Source organism: Sesamum indicum, linkage group LG3, assembly GCF_026168435.1.
Source record: "Sesamum indicum cultivar Baizhima isolate 11 linkage group LG3, ASM2616843v1, whole genome shotgun sequence".
Lineage (NCBI taxonomy): Eukaryota > Viridiplantae > Streptophyta > Magnoliopsida > Lamiales > Pedaliaceae > Sesamum > Sesamum indicum.
Window position 1 is genome coordinate 3223914 of NC_142659.1, and position 17309 is coordinate 3241222.

Below are 17309 nucleotides of genomic sequence, written 5' to 3' on the forward strand. Positions count from 1 at the left end.
TTCTTCGAATTTGTAATATTATTGTGATGTTTCAAAATTTGAGTTGGTTCATGACACTACTTTTCATGTCTCTAGTCGTCCTCATCGAAGCCAAACAACACTTATTAAAAAAATAAAAAATGGCAAGTCGTGAATGGCCATCCACAACTTGTCACAAAATTGTTAATAAAAAAAATATTTTTGTTCTTTTTTTGGTATATTAAAATAAATAATTCATTTCAAGACAACCTAACGAGTCAGCGTGATTCGTAGATGATAAATAATATTTGTAGTAGTTGATTATATTTTTTTAATTAATATAATTTTAAATTGTGCCTTTTGTTTTTAAGTTGGAGTCATGAACCCCATCTATGATTTGGTCATTTTTCTAGAAAAGACAAAAAAATTCTCAAGTAGTGGACCTTATACATGTTTTGTAACTTTTCAAAATTTTAAATTTTTATAATTTTTTATTTTTTTAATATTAAAATATATCAATCAAAATTTATCATAATTACAATTATCCCTTCAATACTAGAAAAATTATAAATAACCCCCATAAAATTAATATCTTTTTAACAAATACGCTCTCATGATAATTAATTAACTAAAAAAAAGTATTTGTTATACAATCTTTAATTTTAAAAAAATATTTATAAATTTTTAAAAAATGAGATATTTATAATTATTATAAAGTTTAGTCAAATTCTTTATAATTTAGCCATGTATATATTGGGAGTGAGATAGAGCCCTGACCTGTGATGGGATGAACCTGAAAAATAGGAAATCCGTTTTGTTCTGAGGAAAAAAGGGCTCTGCCGAGGAAGCTACACTTGTCCTGAGCACTCATATGGATTCAGAAAGAAACATACCCAATATTTTCGCCTATATTTTACTCAGTCTTTCCACTCGCAAAATCCGCACATTATCATACACTACCACTTCAGATCACTCTTTGCTATTTGCCTTCTCTCTCTCCTTCCAACACAGGAAATCATCTCTTCTCTTAACAGTAATTGATCCATCAAACAACAAACACCACATTTCTTGCCATTCTTGAAATACATTCACTTTGATGCATTGAGAATGACCCTTAAGAGTGGCACGGGCCAGGCCTGCGCTGCATGCAAGTACCAGAGGAGGCGGTGCACCCCCGAATGCCTCCTCGCCCCCTTCTTCCCGGCCGACCAACCCAAGATGTTTCTGAACGTGCACAGACTGTTCGGGGTGAAACATATCCAGAACTTACTCAAGGAGCTTGACCCCGATCAGAAACCCATGGCCATGAAGTCTATCAAGTTTCATGCCGCTATGCGTGATAAGTATCCTGTCTACGGATGCTTGGTTGAAATACAACAACTCACTTACCAAATTCAGCTTGCTGAGGAGGAACTTCAAGCTGTTCTGCAACAGTTAGCTTATTATCGGCAGCAACAGCATCAACAACAAGACATGTCACCTACAGATGATTACCTCTCACAGTTACAACTCGGCATGGCACCTCCAGGAAATGCCGGCATGCCAGTTGTCCATCAAGATAATCCTCCACAACAGTACAACGTTGTGACAGCAGTCCCAGTTGCACCACATGCCTCGTATTCCAACAATGCCAATGCTAATTATAATACTAACTTGGACTCTAAGGAGAACAATGATGTCGACTCTTTGTGGTTTCAACAAGCATATAGTTATAATAGCAATAATACTAATCCCAATTCAATGGTCATACAATCACAATTGGCTACTTCAGAACCTATGCCTATCCCACAAGAAGCACCTCAAGATTACAATGAGATGCACCCGTTTTTCGACAACATTGATGACAGACAATCCTATATCGGCTCCAAGGAACCGTATGAATCCAGGTATCATGTCTTTTCAACATTTTACAACCGCTCCATGCGTATACACATATATATATTTTCTTTTTCATATTGAGTGTTTATCATATTGCATCCTATTGTAAATACTCTACAATCACAATCACCCCATTACTGAATTTGAAGTTTCAACCACCGTGCAGTTTGGAATCACCGCTGAAAGATTCTAGGCAGACTGTCGAGCAAATAGCTGAGAATGAACTGAAGAGTGCTGCAGCATGCTTCAGCCTTACCAGTGTCAACTAATAAATATCAAATCGGAGTACGTTCTAGCAGAGTTGCATGGCCAACTGAGATCCAATTTTGTTTTCTATTTCATAGAAACTTCATAGAGTAAGCATGTTCACCTATTACACAGTGTTTTCTCATTTCTATATCCTGTTTTCTTACATTTTCATTTTTTATTTACAAAGATATACAGAAATCATAATTTTTTTTCTACAGAAAACTAATTGCATTCATTAGAGCTTGTAAATTGGAACATTAAGAAAGAAATCCTATCCTTTCATCAGAAATGAGAATAAATCTTGGAGATTTTGACAGTAGGTCATTCCTTTTTTCGTAGCATTTCACATTCCTAAAGTAAACCACCAGTTGCTTGGTGATCTTAGCTACTACTAAGTTAAGACATGCCATCGTCAGAAGAACTGCCATCATAAGGTTGTGCAAGGAAAGAGAGGAAAAATGGTGCTGGGATTTTAGCATGGTGGAAACATCTTAAGAAATTTATGCATATATAGCATGATTTAGAGAATGAGAATCAAGCAAGGATTTTCCGGAGCTTGATCTTTTCGATTTGTCTTAACAGTAGTATGCAAGGGTAGGTATTCTAATATGTCAGTGGTCATGTTAAGTCCTAGTGAACATGCCAGTAAGAGGCTCTTCTTTGTTTTCTAGTTGTACCCACTCTCTTACATCTTGGGAGATTTAGACTTCAAACTATTTGACAATAGCAACATCTCACAGTGTCTTTTAGGAGACTTCAGACAAAAATATACATAAACAGTAGGGAAAATATCATCTTATAATGTCTCTCCTATGTAATATGACTTTCTATGAAAATCAGAAGAATATATCTGGAAGGAATCATTAATAGAAACTATCTTATTCATAGATCAAGCTTAAGAGCTGACAGCTGGACAATAGATTGCAGTTCCAGAAACCTCTCTGCTAGAGGAAAAAATGGTGATAGACTGGCATAAACTAAGTGCTCCAACTGAAAAATGGAACTATTTCATACCAGTTGCATAAATCATACAGGGATTGTAGATGTGATTGCTTGAAAAAAGACAAACTTGCCAAGACTTGAGTCACAGAAGCCTGGTATTATATGAACCGCAATAAGGGCACTTGTGATAAAGCCAGTGAAATGAGGCAGTTCCTCTTTTCTCACAGTCGTTGCATAATATAACCTGCATATCCATTGCATTGTCAATTTAAAATGATTTTAACCTATAGTAGAAGTTCATATAATCAAGAACACAAAATGATGATGCATGCAGAAGATGATTGACCTGAATCTGGCCAGCATACTCCTCTGGAATTTTCTCTTCAGCTAACAAAGCATCTAACATCTCAAAGTACACCTGAAAAGGAGCCAAATAAGTTTTTTGACCTCCCACATGTGCTATATCATTACATGAAATGGATTCAACTTGCAGTGTCGTACAAACTTGTTTAGTTTCAAGATTTATATGCATATTTTCCCTACTTTGTTTGCTGGAAGGTTTTGAGATGGCACTAACAGGGGCAATTAATTATGTACTATATGCGGCAATCAACAATGAAATATGAGAAGCATTCTACTAGAAGGCGACGGAATACTTGGATGAAGGCTATATATTTCACTAGTTCCATTTTATGGGATGATTAAAAATGAATGGTGTAGAAATTTCTGATAATGTCTTTGGACTTTGGCAGATGTTGAAGGCTATGCTAGATAGCAACAACTAACGGGAAAAAGACTAGCAGCAGCTGGAGATAATGTTTCCAGCTCATGCACAAAGCTAAATAGAACAGCAGAGGATGACTAGACAGTTATGGCAGGTCCTTCTACTTGTAAGCAGTATTTCAAAAGAAAGTCATCAGAGGCGCCCCCGAGCAGCATCCTTAGGTGGGGCACTTAAAAATTGCCTCAAGGTAATTGTGGTGTGGGGAGGGAGGGGGGGGGTTATTTGTCGTACGGGGCATATGCCCAAGTTCGAGGCAGGTGGCCTGGCGGTTGAGGTGTATGCATTTTGTGCCACAGGCCAATGGGTGTGTACCCCAAAGAAATTTGAATAAATCCCAATTTCCAAAGGTATAATCATCTAAAGTAGTGATAATCAACTATTAAATAATCCATATTTACCAAAGCATTATAAAAACATCAAAAAGCTTTAGAAGAAAAAGAATACCTTCAGAAATCTTGCTTTTATTCCTCTTCAATTTTTTTAACTTTTTCCCTGTAACTATTCTAAAGCTTCCTATTGATTTTTAAGAATTGTCCTCTGCTAGGCTAGCTATGTGAGTCTGTTGAGCAATTAAAATGATAATAGATTTCTATGATTACATATATGCATCCTATACATACATAGAGTTTTTTTTCAGTAAATACATGCATAGAGTTTCATTCCATGCTTTGATGGAGTTATTGTGTAGAGCTTTGTGTATGCTTGCACATTTAGAGTAGTGCCTGGCGTGTCACCTAGCTTTGGACTCTTTAATACCCTTCTCATAGACATTCTTATTTGAATTCATATCAATAAAAGACAATTCTTCATCCATGTTTTTGCTTATTAGTCTTAAATATGATGAAGTTCCTAAGTCATACATCGCCGCGGCATCATGCATATCATAGTGATCATGAAACGCATGAAACATGAGTTTATGATCTTGATTTGAAATGTTCCAAAGTCAATGTTATTCCCTCCCACAACTCATGAGACACAGGGAAATAGCGATTAATTTCCTTATTTATAGTAGAACTTTTCATTTCTTTTATCTTATTCCACTAACCGTGAGATAATGAAAATAAAAGGTGATAACATTTCCTCTAAAAGTTTGCATCGCTTTATTCATATCATGATATGACCTAGACCAATGTGATTGGATGAAAGTTATTTAGTATGTGATTGGCTTTTATTTATTTATAGATTGTAACTAAAATGAGGCCGTCGTGTCTCACCTTCTCTATCCCTCCTGTATAACTTCCCTTAGATTCAACCCAAGGTTTCTAATATTTATGAAAAATCTCTAATTTGTCTTGTTGCATTTCCCTCTTAAAACATATTCTTACTTATGTCAATATGTGATATTAAATACGACCTTTTAATTCTCTATTACAGCAATAGCTATCGATTTACTTTCCTCCTTAATTTTATGGGATAATATTTTCTTCTTAATGTGCTGGCTTAATCCTTAAGTTCTTAATATTAATTTTAAATTTTTAACTATATTAAATACGAAAACTAACAAGGAAAACGCTCTGCAGAAATATATGAAGGCATCAGCCAACATCACCTTACACCTTTTAATGCTGCTTCTAAGTTGAGATGCCTGATCAAATTCTATATTGAACTAAGTTAAATACTTGGGAACTCGTTAAAGAGTAATCAATTTGGACTTTACCATCAAACAGTTGAAATAAATTTCACCAATATTATAGCTGAGGACATGCTTGGAAACTATACGTTCTTGATCGGATAGAACATGCAGTTACCACTCATTCCACTTAGCTGAATCTCATAACATTTCATTCTCACCAAACCTTTTAGCAATTGATTTAGTTTATTTACTTCAGACAGATGTTTTAAATTTTTTTCTGGACCCCTGTTTCATTCGCTTGCTACTAAGGTGTGGTTACAAGTTCCTAAGAGAATAGCTGCATTCATACAGTTCATGTTTATTTATCAACTATGAAACTGGAAAAGGTATATATTGATTGACGTTGTGTATCACATTACATATAGAAAATAAGCTGCTGACCATATTTGATAAGATAGTTAATTATGTTTTAATATATTTTCTTGGATCAGACACTTCGAAAGTTTTTAAAATGAGATAGGATAAGCTTGTATTCTGTAAAGCCTCTTTATCAGATTGTGTAATGAGCAGAGTTGAGGTTCATTAACTATATTTTTAGCAACATTAAATGGTCAACTGTTAACATATGCGTTTGCAGTCACAAAAATATGTAATCGGGCTTTTCCTTGCACCAAGATCAATATGAGCTGTTCACAAAAGAAACATACATAGGAAGGAATTAACTAACCTGCATGTTGCCCAGAGACTTGCTACAGATTGGGCAGGTATAGTGAGAACAAGTGTAGTCCTGGCAGCAGGATAAAAAAGACTGAGATGTCAATAATGAAAATATTCTTACAAAATTCAAGCAAGAAGAAACCACCTTAAGAGGAGAGATACCTGAAAACAAGCCGAATGCATTAAATGCCCACATGGGAGTGCCTTCACTGGAGAGTTTGACGTAAATATGTACTCATGGCAAATCGGACAGTTATCCTCAAGGCATTTCTCTCTACATACATGTACGAAGAGAGACCTTGACATACATGCATTGCATTTCATACAGTGGAAGTAATCAATGCCCAATCCCTTCCCAAGTCGGCACAAGTTGCAGTAAGGACAATGGTATATTTGGCTATCCAAAATATCGATGTCAGAATAGAGCTAGTTAATTATTGATGGTACAGCATTATAATAGGAATAGTTGCCAAAGTAGATTGCTTAAAAATGCTGGTCATAGCCATTGTTCTAGAATTAGACAGATGGTTAAAATTTTGTAAACCATGAACTGTAAATAAGTTGATTTAAGACCAGAAAACCTCTTCAGATGCATTCACAACTTATAACTATAAAGTAAAGGACCTTTCCAGCCATCACTTGCGAATTACGTGATGCATTATAAAGCTATCAGAATAGGATCACAACAACTAGAAGCTAATAATTAAATGAAATTCAGCTTATTATCATCAACTCACCGCTCATCATCAAACAATTTGCAAATCTTGCAGTAGTATTTTCCCATGGAGAAGCCACTGCAAGATTGGCTCGTACATATAGGGCCAATTGGCTGAATTAACAGGCATTTCATGCACATCATTTTTGTTATAGCTTTTCTGCAGCAAGAAATGCCAAGAATGATATGCATGTCAAAGGAATAAAGACTGATTTGAGCAGCAACCCGATTCATGCTAATCTAACCTGTCCACAGAATGATCGGTTTGATCATCATGGCAACGTATGCATGTATAAAGCTTGTTGCAGCATGGAGCCAAGAGCTTGCAATTCCTCTTGTAGTGCTTGCAACCAAAAGTTGATTCAAGAGGGTCTTTATAAGATGGACTTTTTCCTGGAATTTCTCCCTTATGATTTTCCGTAGAAGCCTCCTGATGAGACATCTTCTGCTTTATGATCCAACGACTGCAATAAATTTAAAAAGGACATCAAACCTAATAAAAAAACGCATAAACAACATATATAATTATCTGCGGGAGTAATATAGGTGGAACTTATTTGAGCAAGAAGTTCCCAGTAACAAGTGATAATGTTTACTGGCACTCAAATGCATCAGCAGTGTCATTCAAGACAATCATTTGCAAGCACTTCGATTTTCAATTCAATAATGAAGTGTCCTTTAGTATCTTTGTATGAAGATTCCATAGATCCTAAAAAAGACAGGGAACAAAGTGTTATGCTTATGTTACCTCATCAGCAAATTCTGAATTATATATGATTTTTTTTGACAATCCAAATTAGAGTCACGAGATATTCTTCTTATAGTAGCTTCCAGCTCCTCCTGATTCATTCCCAGAGGATGCTCCTGATGGCTCAACTTCTGACATTCCTGGCATTTGTCATTCACTTCATTGGATCTCTTCTTGTCAACCTCATTTTGATATTGGCTTAAATCTTGAGATGGACATCCATCTTGACTTCCATAGGCAAGCACCGACTTGTCAACAGTGCAAGATCCAGAATAATTACAATTGCCGAAAGCAAATTCTTTTGGCATCCCTCTGTCGTGCCCGACTTTTTCAATTTTGGCATCATCTTTCATCAGATACATTGAAACAACTTCGATGGGGTCAGCAGCCAATGAAGGAGATCTTGACCCCTCTTCCACTGTGGATATGTTATATCTCGTCATACCTTCCCACCATTCTCCTAACCATTCATCAAACTTCGTATATCTTGCAATCCTGAACCATAAAGACATCACAGCATGCTGTTCATCAGAGCTTAGATATGCCATTAGCCAGGGTATCATTTCTTGAAGAAATTCCGCTCTTGTTCTTCCAAGCATGTGTCCGACAATCTTCTCTTCTTCCTCAGTGGAGAAGCATCCTCTAAACAAAGGAAAAATTTCAACTTCTTCACGGTATATATGGTCAGATAGTAGTTTATGCATAGACAAGCATGTTTCATGGAGCTTTAAACACAAATGGTAGTACTTTAGCCTAGTCTTGTTGCACCCTTCACAATCATTCAATTCAGAGATCTCATCTAGAATTATGGAAGTTCTCGTGAAATGTTTGGTTTCCAATTTATGGTCAATGCAGTAGGAGTGGCTTATGTTTTGATGTGCTCCCTTTGATTCCAGAGCTGGGAAAGCAATTTCATCTTCTGAGATACTATGAACTTGGTAGATGTTATGTAAAAGTTTGAAGCGGTTCTTGAACTCAGCGAGAAATCCAACATTTGCAGCCAGCTTAGCTGATAGGATGACAAGATTTTCCAGATCTTTTATGAGAGCTCTATGGATATAAAAGATGAGGTCCATTGGTCTAGCCTCAAGATTCAGAGACATAGCATCATCAGATTCTGCAAGATTCTTTTGAAGGGGTGGCATTCTTTTAAACATCTGAGAAAAGAAAATGTGCAGATTCATCTCACTAGGATGAGAAATATTACGCTCTTCAGTTGCAACAGAGACAGAAGATGAGGGGATATCCACAGTTTCCCTCATCTTTATTGTTGAGTTTGGACCAGGCAGCTCATTACAGAATACAGTGTCCTGCCTGTTTCGCTTAGTCAAGTAAAAACATCTACCATTGAACATTTCTTCCAGATTTTGTCTGAATTTGTCAATCGAGGTTTTCCCTGAACAACCTATGCGAACCCATTCATGTAATAAAGATATAAAAGGCTTACTGATCGAAGGGCATCCCAGTTTGATGTTCTTTAGAATAGAATTGGACTGGTTCTCAGTTAAGTGAGAAGAGAACCAAGTAACAGTGCACCTTAGCAACCCAAGTGGCATCATATGAAGACTTGTGTAGAGGAACCACAGCTGCATCTCGCTAGCGCAACTCTCACTAATAGATGGGAAAACCTGGAAGAAACTGAAGAGTAAAGTTACTGAGGCAACAAAAAACTGACTTCCAACCATTGAGAAACTTAAAGATAAGCTGTTGACTAGACCATAAAATGATTGTGATTTATGCTTGTGTACGTGTACATGTCATTAAGTTGCAGGTAGTTGTAATTAAATTCACATATTCCAAATAAACATCAGAAACAATAATGTTCCCTTTCTTTTATGAATTAAACAGGATACGTTATGGCGGAACTAGTGTTGGTTCAATGCCTTCTAGTTGGCTAGAACTTACTATAAGGTCAAACTTCAAGAAAACACATATTTAATACATTTTGCAATATGTAAATATGGTATGATCAGTTTTATTAATATCTGTGCTCGACTTTGATTTCTATGGACTATGAACATATTGTTAGTTTCCTAAACTCTTCCTGAAATATAGGAATTTGAAATTCTAACATCACATAACATTTAAATTTGCATGATTACCTACAAAACTTATTGCCAAAGCCTAACACAGAAACTGATCTTGTTAATTTTTAATTTATAATTTCAATGATCCAAGGCTTGAATAACATAAACTTTCCAGCCTACTAGAGTAAATATTAAGATAAAGAGCAACAACTAACGGAAATTAAGAAAAAAACAATACCAGGCATTCCAAATAATGAATGAGAAATAACAATGTCCAGCATCTATCTTCTTCAATAAAAAGTGCCAAACAAAACAAAAGAAGTAAATTGTACCTCGGTTTCAAGAAAAATCAGGTTTTTGCTGAACCACCTTTCAACAGATCCGAGTTCCTGACAAAGCATCTCTATGAAGCTTCTTCTATTCTGATCTGAACCTTGAGCTTCACAGAAAAGCAACACTCGAAGATTCTTAATATGACTTTCTTCGATGAGTGGACTGCAAGAAGATAGGTTCTTGTTGGCAAATTGGCTTAGCAATGGGTAAAAAATTTTGTCCAAGGAATCGCTGCATCAAACAAGAGAGCAAAAGTGTCAACAGGCATCAGATGCGCATGCATATATAAATGGACCGAAAACGTCAGTCCCATGTATGAATTTCAGTAGCTACATTTCTGTTAATGTCCAGAAGCAAAGTGAGTAAAATATTAAGATGCATCTTTAAGTCCTGGAAACTTTGATGGCTTAACTTACCTATAGAAGATCAGGACATCTGCAATAAATTTTAGCTGGACAACTACTGAAGATAAGCTTGAAAAACAGTTTGAGCTTCTTATTTGATATAATTCCCGTATTATATCACCAAAATCTCTTCTGAGAGCAGAATGCCAAATATGAATACCCTTGATTGGGACCCCGACGCCCCTTATTTGAATTGGAAATGCTTTCTCCAGTTGCCGTTCTTCTTCATATATATCCTTGGAACTGGATAGTCCATTTAAAAGTTGACACACTTTACTGTATATATCGCTGGCCTCAGAAGAAGATCCCTCTACTTTCTGAATCCAGGATAAGACCACCTACACAGATCATACAGTTAATTCAAGACTGTTAACTACATCCCATCAGAGTTTTAGTTTAGATCTACCTCTTGAAGAATTCTTTCTTTAGGTGTAATAAGCTTTATGCAACCTAAAACATCTAACTTTTCATCTGAAGTAAGATAAAGAGTCATCCATGGCAAAAATTCCTCCAGCAGTATGATGGGAACACTGCACATGTACTGCCAGACAAGCTGAGACTGTTGTTCGGAAGTGAATTTCTGCTTCACCAGAGGAAAAACCTGCAGTCACATGAAGGTATAATGGAACATCAGGAGATGAAAATCTCGTGGTGTTGGAGGAAAATGATTTGGCCTAGTATCCTCATAGCAAGAGCAAGTGTAAGTGGATGTTCCAGGTAATATGAACTTTTCTGCATGAGAACTTATTGATATGTACATATAACTATTTTATTTACAGCAGTTGAATTCAGACACATGATCAGCTAGTTATGCCATATTGACATCTCCAACTGCTTACATCCTGTAGTCAAGACACTTCATCTTGGAATAGTTATTGACCATTAGAGTATCTTCTGTCAGAAAGCTCAGGTGGACACAAGGTAAATATTACATGCGTCGATGCTTACTGCAAAGCTCTAGATTTATGCAGAAATTGAGGATATACAAACTTTCAGTTTCAGTTGTGAAACAATATGGAAATTTATAGAAAAACAATCAGGATATTATGCATCTTTTAAACTGAAAGGATGAATATATATGATGTGAACAAAGTAAGTTTATTAAATGGGTATAACTTAAATTTGCTCGGCAAATGTTTTCTAAATAAAATATGTACCTATGATGTTGTGATAAATACTCAATAATCTCTATTAAAACAAAAGGTCTCTCTCCTACTTCTACTTTTATATTTGGGAATGCAAATTATTAGTTAGATGTTAGCAGTACTCAGGGCACAACAATGGAAGGAAACAACTCTCTCTTAATTTGAATTTAATATAATTACAAGTGTGTGCATTAAAAGTATTTTTTACATTCTTTTATTATTACTTCATTATTAAGTTACTAAATGTAAGTATTATTTCATCACATTTATTTTACATATAAATTATTTTAATAACATTTGAAATATCAGGAAATCTAAAGAAGCTTGCTAGGAAACTTTTGATATTTTGATATATATCTACAAAAATAAAATGCAAGTTTGATTTCAACACAAAATTTTGGGTTATACATCATACTATAAGCAATGAGTAGTCAGATTTCTGGAAACTAATTTAAGACGTTTGATTTCATTACATAATCGCCAATCAATGCAAATTATAACAGTAGCTGATAGAAGCATTATTGCAAAAATTAATCTCAGTTTGGAACAAGAAATTTTACACAGAACATCTTGAACCCTGTTGCTCATCCAGGAAACTGCTTAGCTATTCACAAGTTTGTGTCCAAGGTATTAGATTTCTTCAATCGAAATGGGTAAAGTTCGAGCAGAGATATGTAAATTGAGTTGATAAAATGTCAAGATACAATGGCTGTTTTCATATGTTAATTTCAAGATCAACATGTGATGTCTAATTATGCAAGATAAAGTTTCAAGAGGATACAGAAATTTCAGATCCCAGACCTGAGAATTACAGGCTTTAAGGGGCGTCATGGTTTGATCTAAAAATGCTATCTTGTTCAATCCAAGTCATGTTTTTGAACAGAAGAATTTGAGAGGTAGGTCAGAGTACTCATAATTCAGACGACTCATTAAATCAACAAATATGAGAAAGGAAACCATGTAATTTGGACAGAATAAGTGCCTCCAAGATAATTATTTAGGCTAAAGAAAACCTGCAAAAATTCTGCCCAATGCTGAAGTATGTGAAGTACCTGCTCTTCTTCTTTCTGCATATGCTGACAAATCATGGACTGGATACTACCTATTGAAAAGAGAAGCTCTTGAAACATCTGAGGAGCATCTTCATCTCTCTTCATTAAGAGATCCAAGTGATGGAAGATGGAGCTAAAGTTATCATCAATGGTTTTATGTTCAAGTGAATATGTTGACACCACATTCTTTACTTGTGCATCTAATGCCAGAAAGATAACCTGTTAGAAATTAAGAATTAACTTAGGAATTCTTGAGTCTACAGAAACGAGGATTACAAAAAAATTACTTTATGGTAGTATGACACAATTCTCTGTTGTGGGAACCTCTTTATCTCTCCATCTCCAAAAGAGAATGCACGAAAAGATTATGCCTTTTATTCATTCTTGTATGCACGGAGAAGACAATTTGTCTTTTCTATTTATGTAAACCAAGTTATCCAAAAAGGACGAGCAATTAGAGATCACGGGGGCACAACTCAAAGACGATACAAATGCAGACTCTACCATAAATACTCTAAACATCTTTCAAGCATCAAGCATGTCAAGATCATTTCTTTTATATATTAACAGATACTGATCTAATGTATTGCATTATTCTAACATAGAGGCAAGTTTCTACTACAACTCCTCCGTGCCGATTTTCAAACGATTTGCATCATCTTTAATACTGATGTTGCTTCAACTGCTTAGGAAAAGGTATGTCCAATTATTCAATTATGTACCAAAAGTCAACTCACTCCATTCTTTCGCACCAGGAAAAGAAAACACTATGAGAAATTATGACTATCTCAACATTGATTTCACAGAATTGCCAATACAGATACACACAAGAAGAGCTCTACAATTTCACAGATTCATACACATCATCTTGTTTAAAATTTCATTTGTTTCCCTCAAATAAAGAACACCCAAACAGAAGCTCAACTACAAATCAAAACTTCCACAAAAGTCTAAATTGATCCCCAAACAAATCATACTTAAACATAAACAAATAAAGAAAGAAAATTTAGCTTAGTGATCCCTAAAGTTGGTCTAACCTCATCTTCAGCAGCAGTGTGATAGTTATATACAAGCCTCAAGAACTCCAACCTCCGCCTAAGGTCAACCACGACTTCATCTCCACAAACCCAATTCCTCGCTGCCTCCGCCGCCACGAGGCGGAGCGCAGCAAGCTCAGCCCGGAAAGCCTTATGAGTAGCGACGAAGAAAAGAACGGGTGCATCAACGAGTCTGACCCCAGCAATCGAAGTCACCGGCCAATCCTCCTCCTTCTCGGTTTCTCTGCCGCCCATCAAATGACGCGCCGCCTCCTCCTCCTCCACCACCACCACCACCTATCATCAATGGCGCGAGAGACCAAAAGGGGAAGCTCCAGCATCAGATTTAACCCGACATTTAACGAGATTCTTCCCTCTGTGCCCACAGGCTTCAACATCAGTTCAAACTTCAAAGATTATTATTCAAATGAATTTTTTAAGAATTTCTTGGGCTTAAATTAAGTAGGGATTTGGTGTGAAATTTCGCCACGGCGGATGATCTTGATGTTCCACCAAACTGCCCGTGGCGCGAACCTCTTGTTCTTTGTTTCGTTCCGTACATTTGAGTTTTGGCCGCTGTAGAACCAATCAGCCACTGCCACCCCACCCCAGCACATGTCTCATACGTCGATTGGGAGGATCTTTGTGGGAGTGTGGGCTTCGTCACAACGGATCTTTTGCTCTGAATAGCTAAACCATCGCAGTCGTGCGGATGTGTGCACTACGCGCTTCATTGGCTTCATGTTTTTGTGGGACTATTGTGACATTTTCAAAAATTATTATACCAAAATGCAATTAGATTATCAATACATACTATTTTTTTTAAAAAAATATACATTAATTTTAATGATCAAATGTGATGGGAGAAACCCCAATTTTAGTGTGGAGTGCCAAAAATACGTCATTTATGAGCACAAAATCCGCACCTTCGGAAAAACAAGTCAGATAGCTCGATTCGGGACCCATTTTGATAAAGAAGACCCCAAAATTTGAGGACCGTCAGATCGAGTACATATGCTACTTAGATGAGGACACGTGGCCCAAACAACAGTAACCACTTGAGCTCTATAAATACTTCGACGCACTGTTATTTAAGGTAATTGGCATTTAGTTATTTTCGACCTTTTTGGTTTTTGATAGCACATTTTCTATTCGATTTGACCTTACTAACTTGAGTGTCGAAGGGTCAAAGTCGGGGACGAACCCGACGAGCCTCACGTGCTTTCTTGACCTCAGGATCCAACATTGTCTTAATAGAATACATGGCTGACTACGAGATCGTTGTGAAAGATCGCTAATTTCGATCAAAATCAAAATGTAATATTGAAATCTCACAATTATAAAATTACAGGTTCACATCTCATGAATACAAGCATCTAATGTGAATTTATAATAATTTGTATTAAATGTATGATCAGTTCAAAATTAGTAATATATTTAATAAAGAGATAATTATATCGCTCTCCTATAAAAATTGGTGCAATTTCTACATAAATTTCATAAGGTTTGAAAAATTGTATCTGATATTCTGAATATTTGTTTTTGCCCAATAAATCAATCTATTAGTAAAAAAATTCACAAAATTTACTAATGCTAACAAAAAAGTTGAATGACAATTCATGTTTACCCTCAATTGAATTATTATTAAAAATTTATTGCAGTTTAAATAAATTTTTATGGCTAAACTACCCTTATACAGCTTCTTAATACGCTAATGTATGTGAGAAGATGCATCTTCCTCCGTATAAAAGTAGTTTAGCCAGGAAAAACTATTCAGCATACAATGAATCTGTAATAAGTCAATTATGAACAAGTACGATTTTTCATTGAACTTCTTTGTTAATATTAACAAATTTTTAACGAATATATTTATTTATTGGACGGAAACAAATATTAAGAATATTATGTGTAATTTTTCAAATCACAAAAAACGTTACATGCAATAACACTCAATCAAGCGAGTGCATTGTAATTCCATACCCAAGCGAGTGGAAGTGCACCATGTTAGCATGGTCCGCCACGAAAAGAACAGGAGGAGGAGGCTTAGTTCATGCCGTACCTCGATTTCTCCGTCACGCGATTTCGGGGAGAGTCAACTTTCGTCGGGCACGTGCGCGTGTCCGGCTTCAGCTAGGCACGTGCCTCCCTCATGCGAACACGCTCCCCTCCGGTATTTGACTTTGGGCCTGTTGGGCTCCATCTTGGCCCATTTGCTATTTTCAAATACTATTTAATAATTTAATGTTGATTTAAATAAATGTAAGAACGAATGTGTGTTTGTTTAGTAGGGATGATGATAAAGATGGGTTTAAAATTTAATGTTGATTTAAATACTAGTATTTGTGACACATCGTTTCTATGTGTATATAATAACTAATTTTTTACACTTTAAAATATATTATAAATAAGAGTAAAATATATAAATTAGTACATTACATTAATAAAAAGAAAGAAAGAAAAAAATAATAATTTATCAGTTAATATAAATTTTAAAACATTAAATAAATTAGTTATTTTATCATGAAAGACATTTTGACTTCACAAAAAAATTAGTGCGATTGAGTTATTAGAATGTGGAAGAATTTTTCTTTTTATATTAGTATTATATTTTATCACGTCATTTCAAACTTTCAATTGAAAGGGTTATTTATTTTAGGGCTGTTTATTTTTCTAAACTAAGTTGAATAACTAGTCCAACTTAAATAAAGAGTTGTTTACTTGGCTATATGAGGGGTCGGGCTTATATGGACACAGAACTTATTTGGAATGGATTAAAATTCGTCCTTACAGATGGCGTTGCAAAAATTTAAGAGCAGTTAAGGCAAAATTGATTGTATTTGGGATGATAACTGTAACTCTAATTGAAAACCGTTCCTAATATTGAATTCGTCTAAGTTTTTTTTTTTTTTTTTTTTTGAATTCGAACGATTTTTAAGGATTTTGGAACGACTAAATTAATTTTATCGGGGAACTTTTGGAACGATCATTGTAATACTCGTGCCTAAATTTTGAATCTGTTTTTATTTGTATTTGTGATAAATATCGGAATGGGTTTTGGAACTGTACACTATAACGGATTTTAGAAACGATTAGTTTTAATTAGGAACACGTTTGTAGAATTGTTTTAGTAATGGTACTAGGAACAATATTTTTTAGTTTTGGAAGTCACATATTAGAAACTAAAATAGCAATGGTATTTGGAACGGTTAGCCACTAATTATGAACACTTGTTTAAAATGGTTGCAACAATGGTATTTGGAATGGTTAGTCTAGTTTACGAACATGTGTTCAAAACTATTTTAGTAATGGTATTTGGAATGATTATTTATTTAAATTTTTAATATTTTCTTTACCATTACTAAACAGTTCTTAATTTTTGAATTTTATAATTTATTAATATATTTAATAAATTTGAATAAATAAATAAATAAATTTATATATTTTAGTAAATTCTCATATATAATTAAATTAATTTAATTAATTTTTAACTAATTTAATTAATTAAATAAATATAAAATAATAACAAATATAATAAATATTATGAAATATGAATAATTAAGATAAGATATTATATTAATATAAAAATGATTTAATTACAAAAGAAAATTATAAAACCTAATCTAACCCCTTCTCGTCAGCAATGTCTACATTGTCCCGATTTGAGGCCGAGGGTCTGTTGGAAGCGGTGTTGTGGTCGAAGAGGAGGCCTACATCTCCTTCATATGGCTATCATGTCGGCCATCATGA

At 35.0% G+C, this 17309-nt stretch overlaps 2 protein-coding genes across 4 annotated transcripts; one reads left to right on the forward strand and one right to left on the reverse strand.

Annotated features, from left to right (window-relative positions):
- The first annotated feature begins 854 nt into the window (after positions 1–854).
- On the forward strand, positions 855–4105 carry LOC105157127 (LOB domain-containing protein 27). Its single transcript, XM_011073433.3, has 3 exons — positions 855–1844; positions 2003–2121; positions 3780–4105. The coding sequence occupies exons 1-2, from the start codon at positions 1066–1068 to the stop codon at positions 2103–2105; spliced, it is 882 nt and encodes a 293-aa protein (XP_011071735.1). The 5' UTR covers positions 855–1065; the 3' UTR covers positions 2106–2121; positions 3780–4105.
- On the reverse strand, positions 2933–14164 carry LOC105157125 (zinc finger protein BRUTUS-like At1g18910). Of its 3 annotated transcripts, none has more exons than XM_011073432.3 (12): positions 13563–14163; positions 12526–12744; positions 10735–10929; positions 10341–10666; positions 9924–10155; positions 7565–9192; positions 7062–7280; positions 6839–6976; positions 6264–6498; positions 6112–6171; positions 3374–3445; positions 2933–3271 (listed from the first exon to the last, which is right to left on the reverse strand). In XM_011073432.3, exons 1-12 carry the CDS (start codon positions 13815–13817, stop codon positions 3170–3172), a joined length of 3681 nt encoding a protein of 1226 aa, XP_011071734.1. In that variant the 5' UTR covers positions 13818–14163; the 3' UTR covers positions 2933–3169. The 3 variants fall into 3 exon arrangements, with proteins under 3 accessions (XP_011071734.1, XP_088734520.1, XP_020548458.1); XM_088878394.1 differs by having other exon boundaries at positions 12526–12725; positions 13563–13700; XM_020692799.2 differs by lacking the exon at positions 6839–6976 and having other exon boundaries at positions 13563–14164.
- Positions 14165–17309: the final 3145 nt, after the last annotated feature.

Excerpts from the sequence above, each read along its gene's own strand:
- LOC105157125 (XM_011073432.3), bottom strand. The coding sequence starts at position 13,817 with ATGGGCGGCAGAGAAACCGAGAAGGAGGAGGATTGGCCGGTGACTTCG. Across the intron at positions 3,446-6,111 it reads AGTCTCTGGGCAACATGCAG|GTGTACTTTGAGATGTTAGA; the intron begins GTTAGTTAATTC and ends GCTCCTTTTCAG. Across the intron at positions 3,272-3,373 it reads AGTATGCTGGCCAGATTCAG|GTTATATTATGCAACGACTG; the intron begins GTCAATCATCTT and ends ATGGATATGCAG.
- LOC105157127 (XM_011073433.3), top strand. The coding sequence starts at position 1,066 with ATGACCCTTAAGAGTGGCACGGGCCAGGCCTGCGCTGCATGCAAGTAC. Across the intron at positions 1,845-2,002 it reads AAGGAACCGTATGAATCCAG|TTTGGAATCACCGCTGAAAG; the intron begins GTATCATGTCTT and ends ACCACCGTGCAG.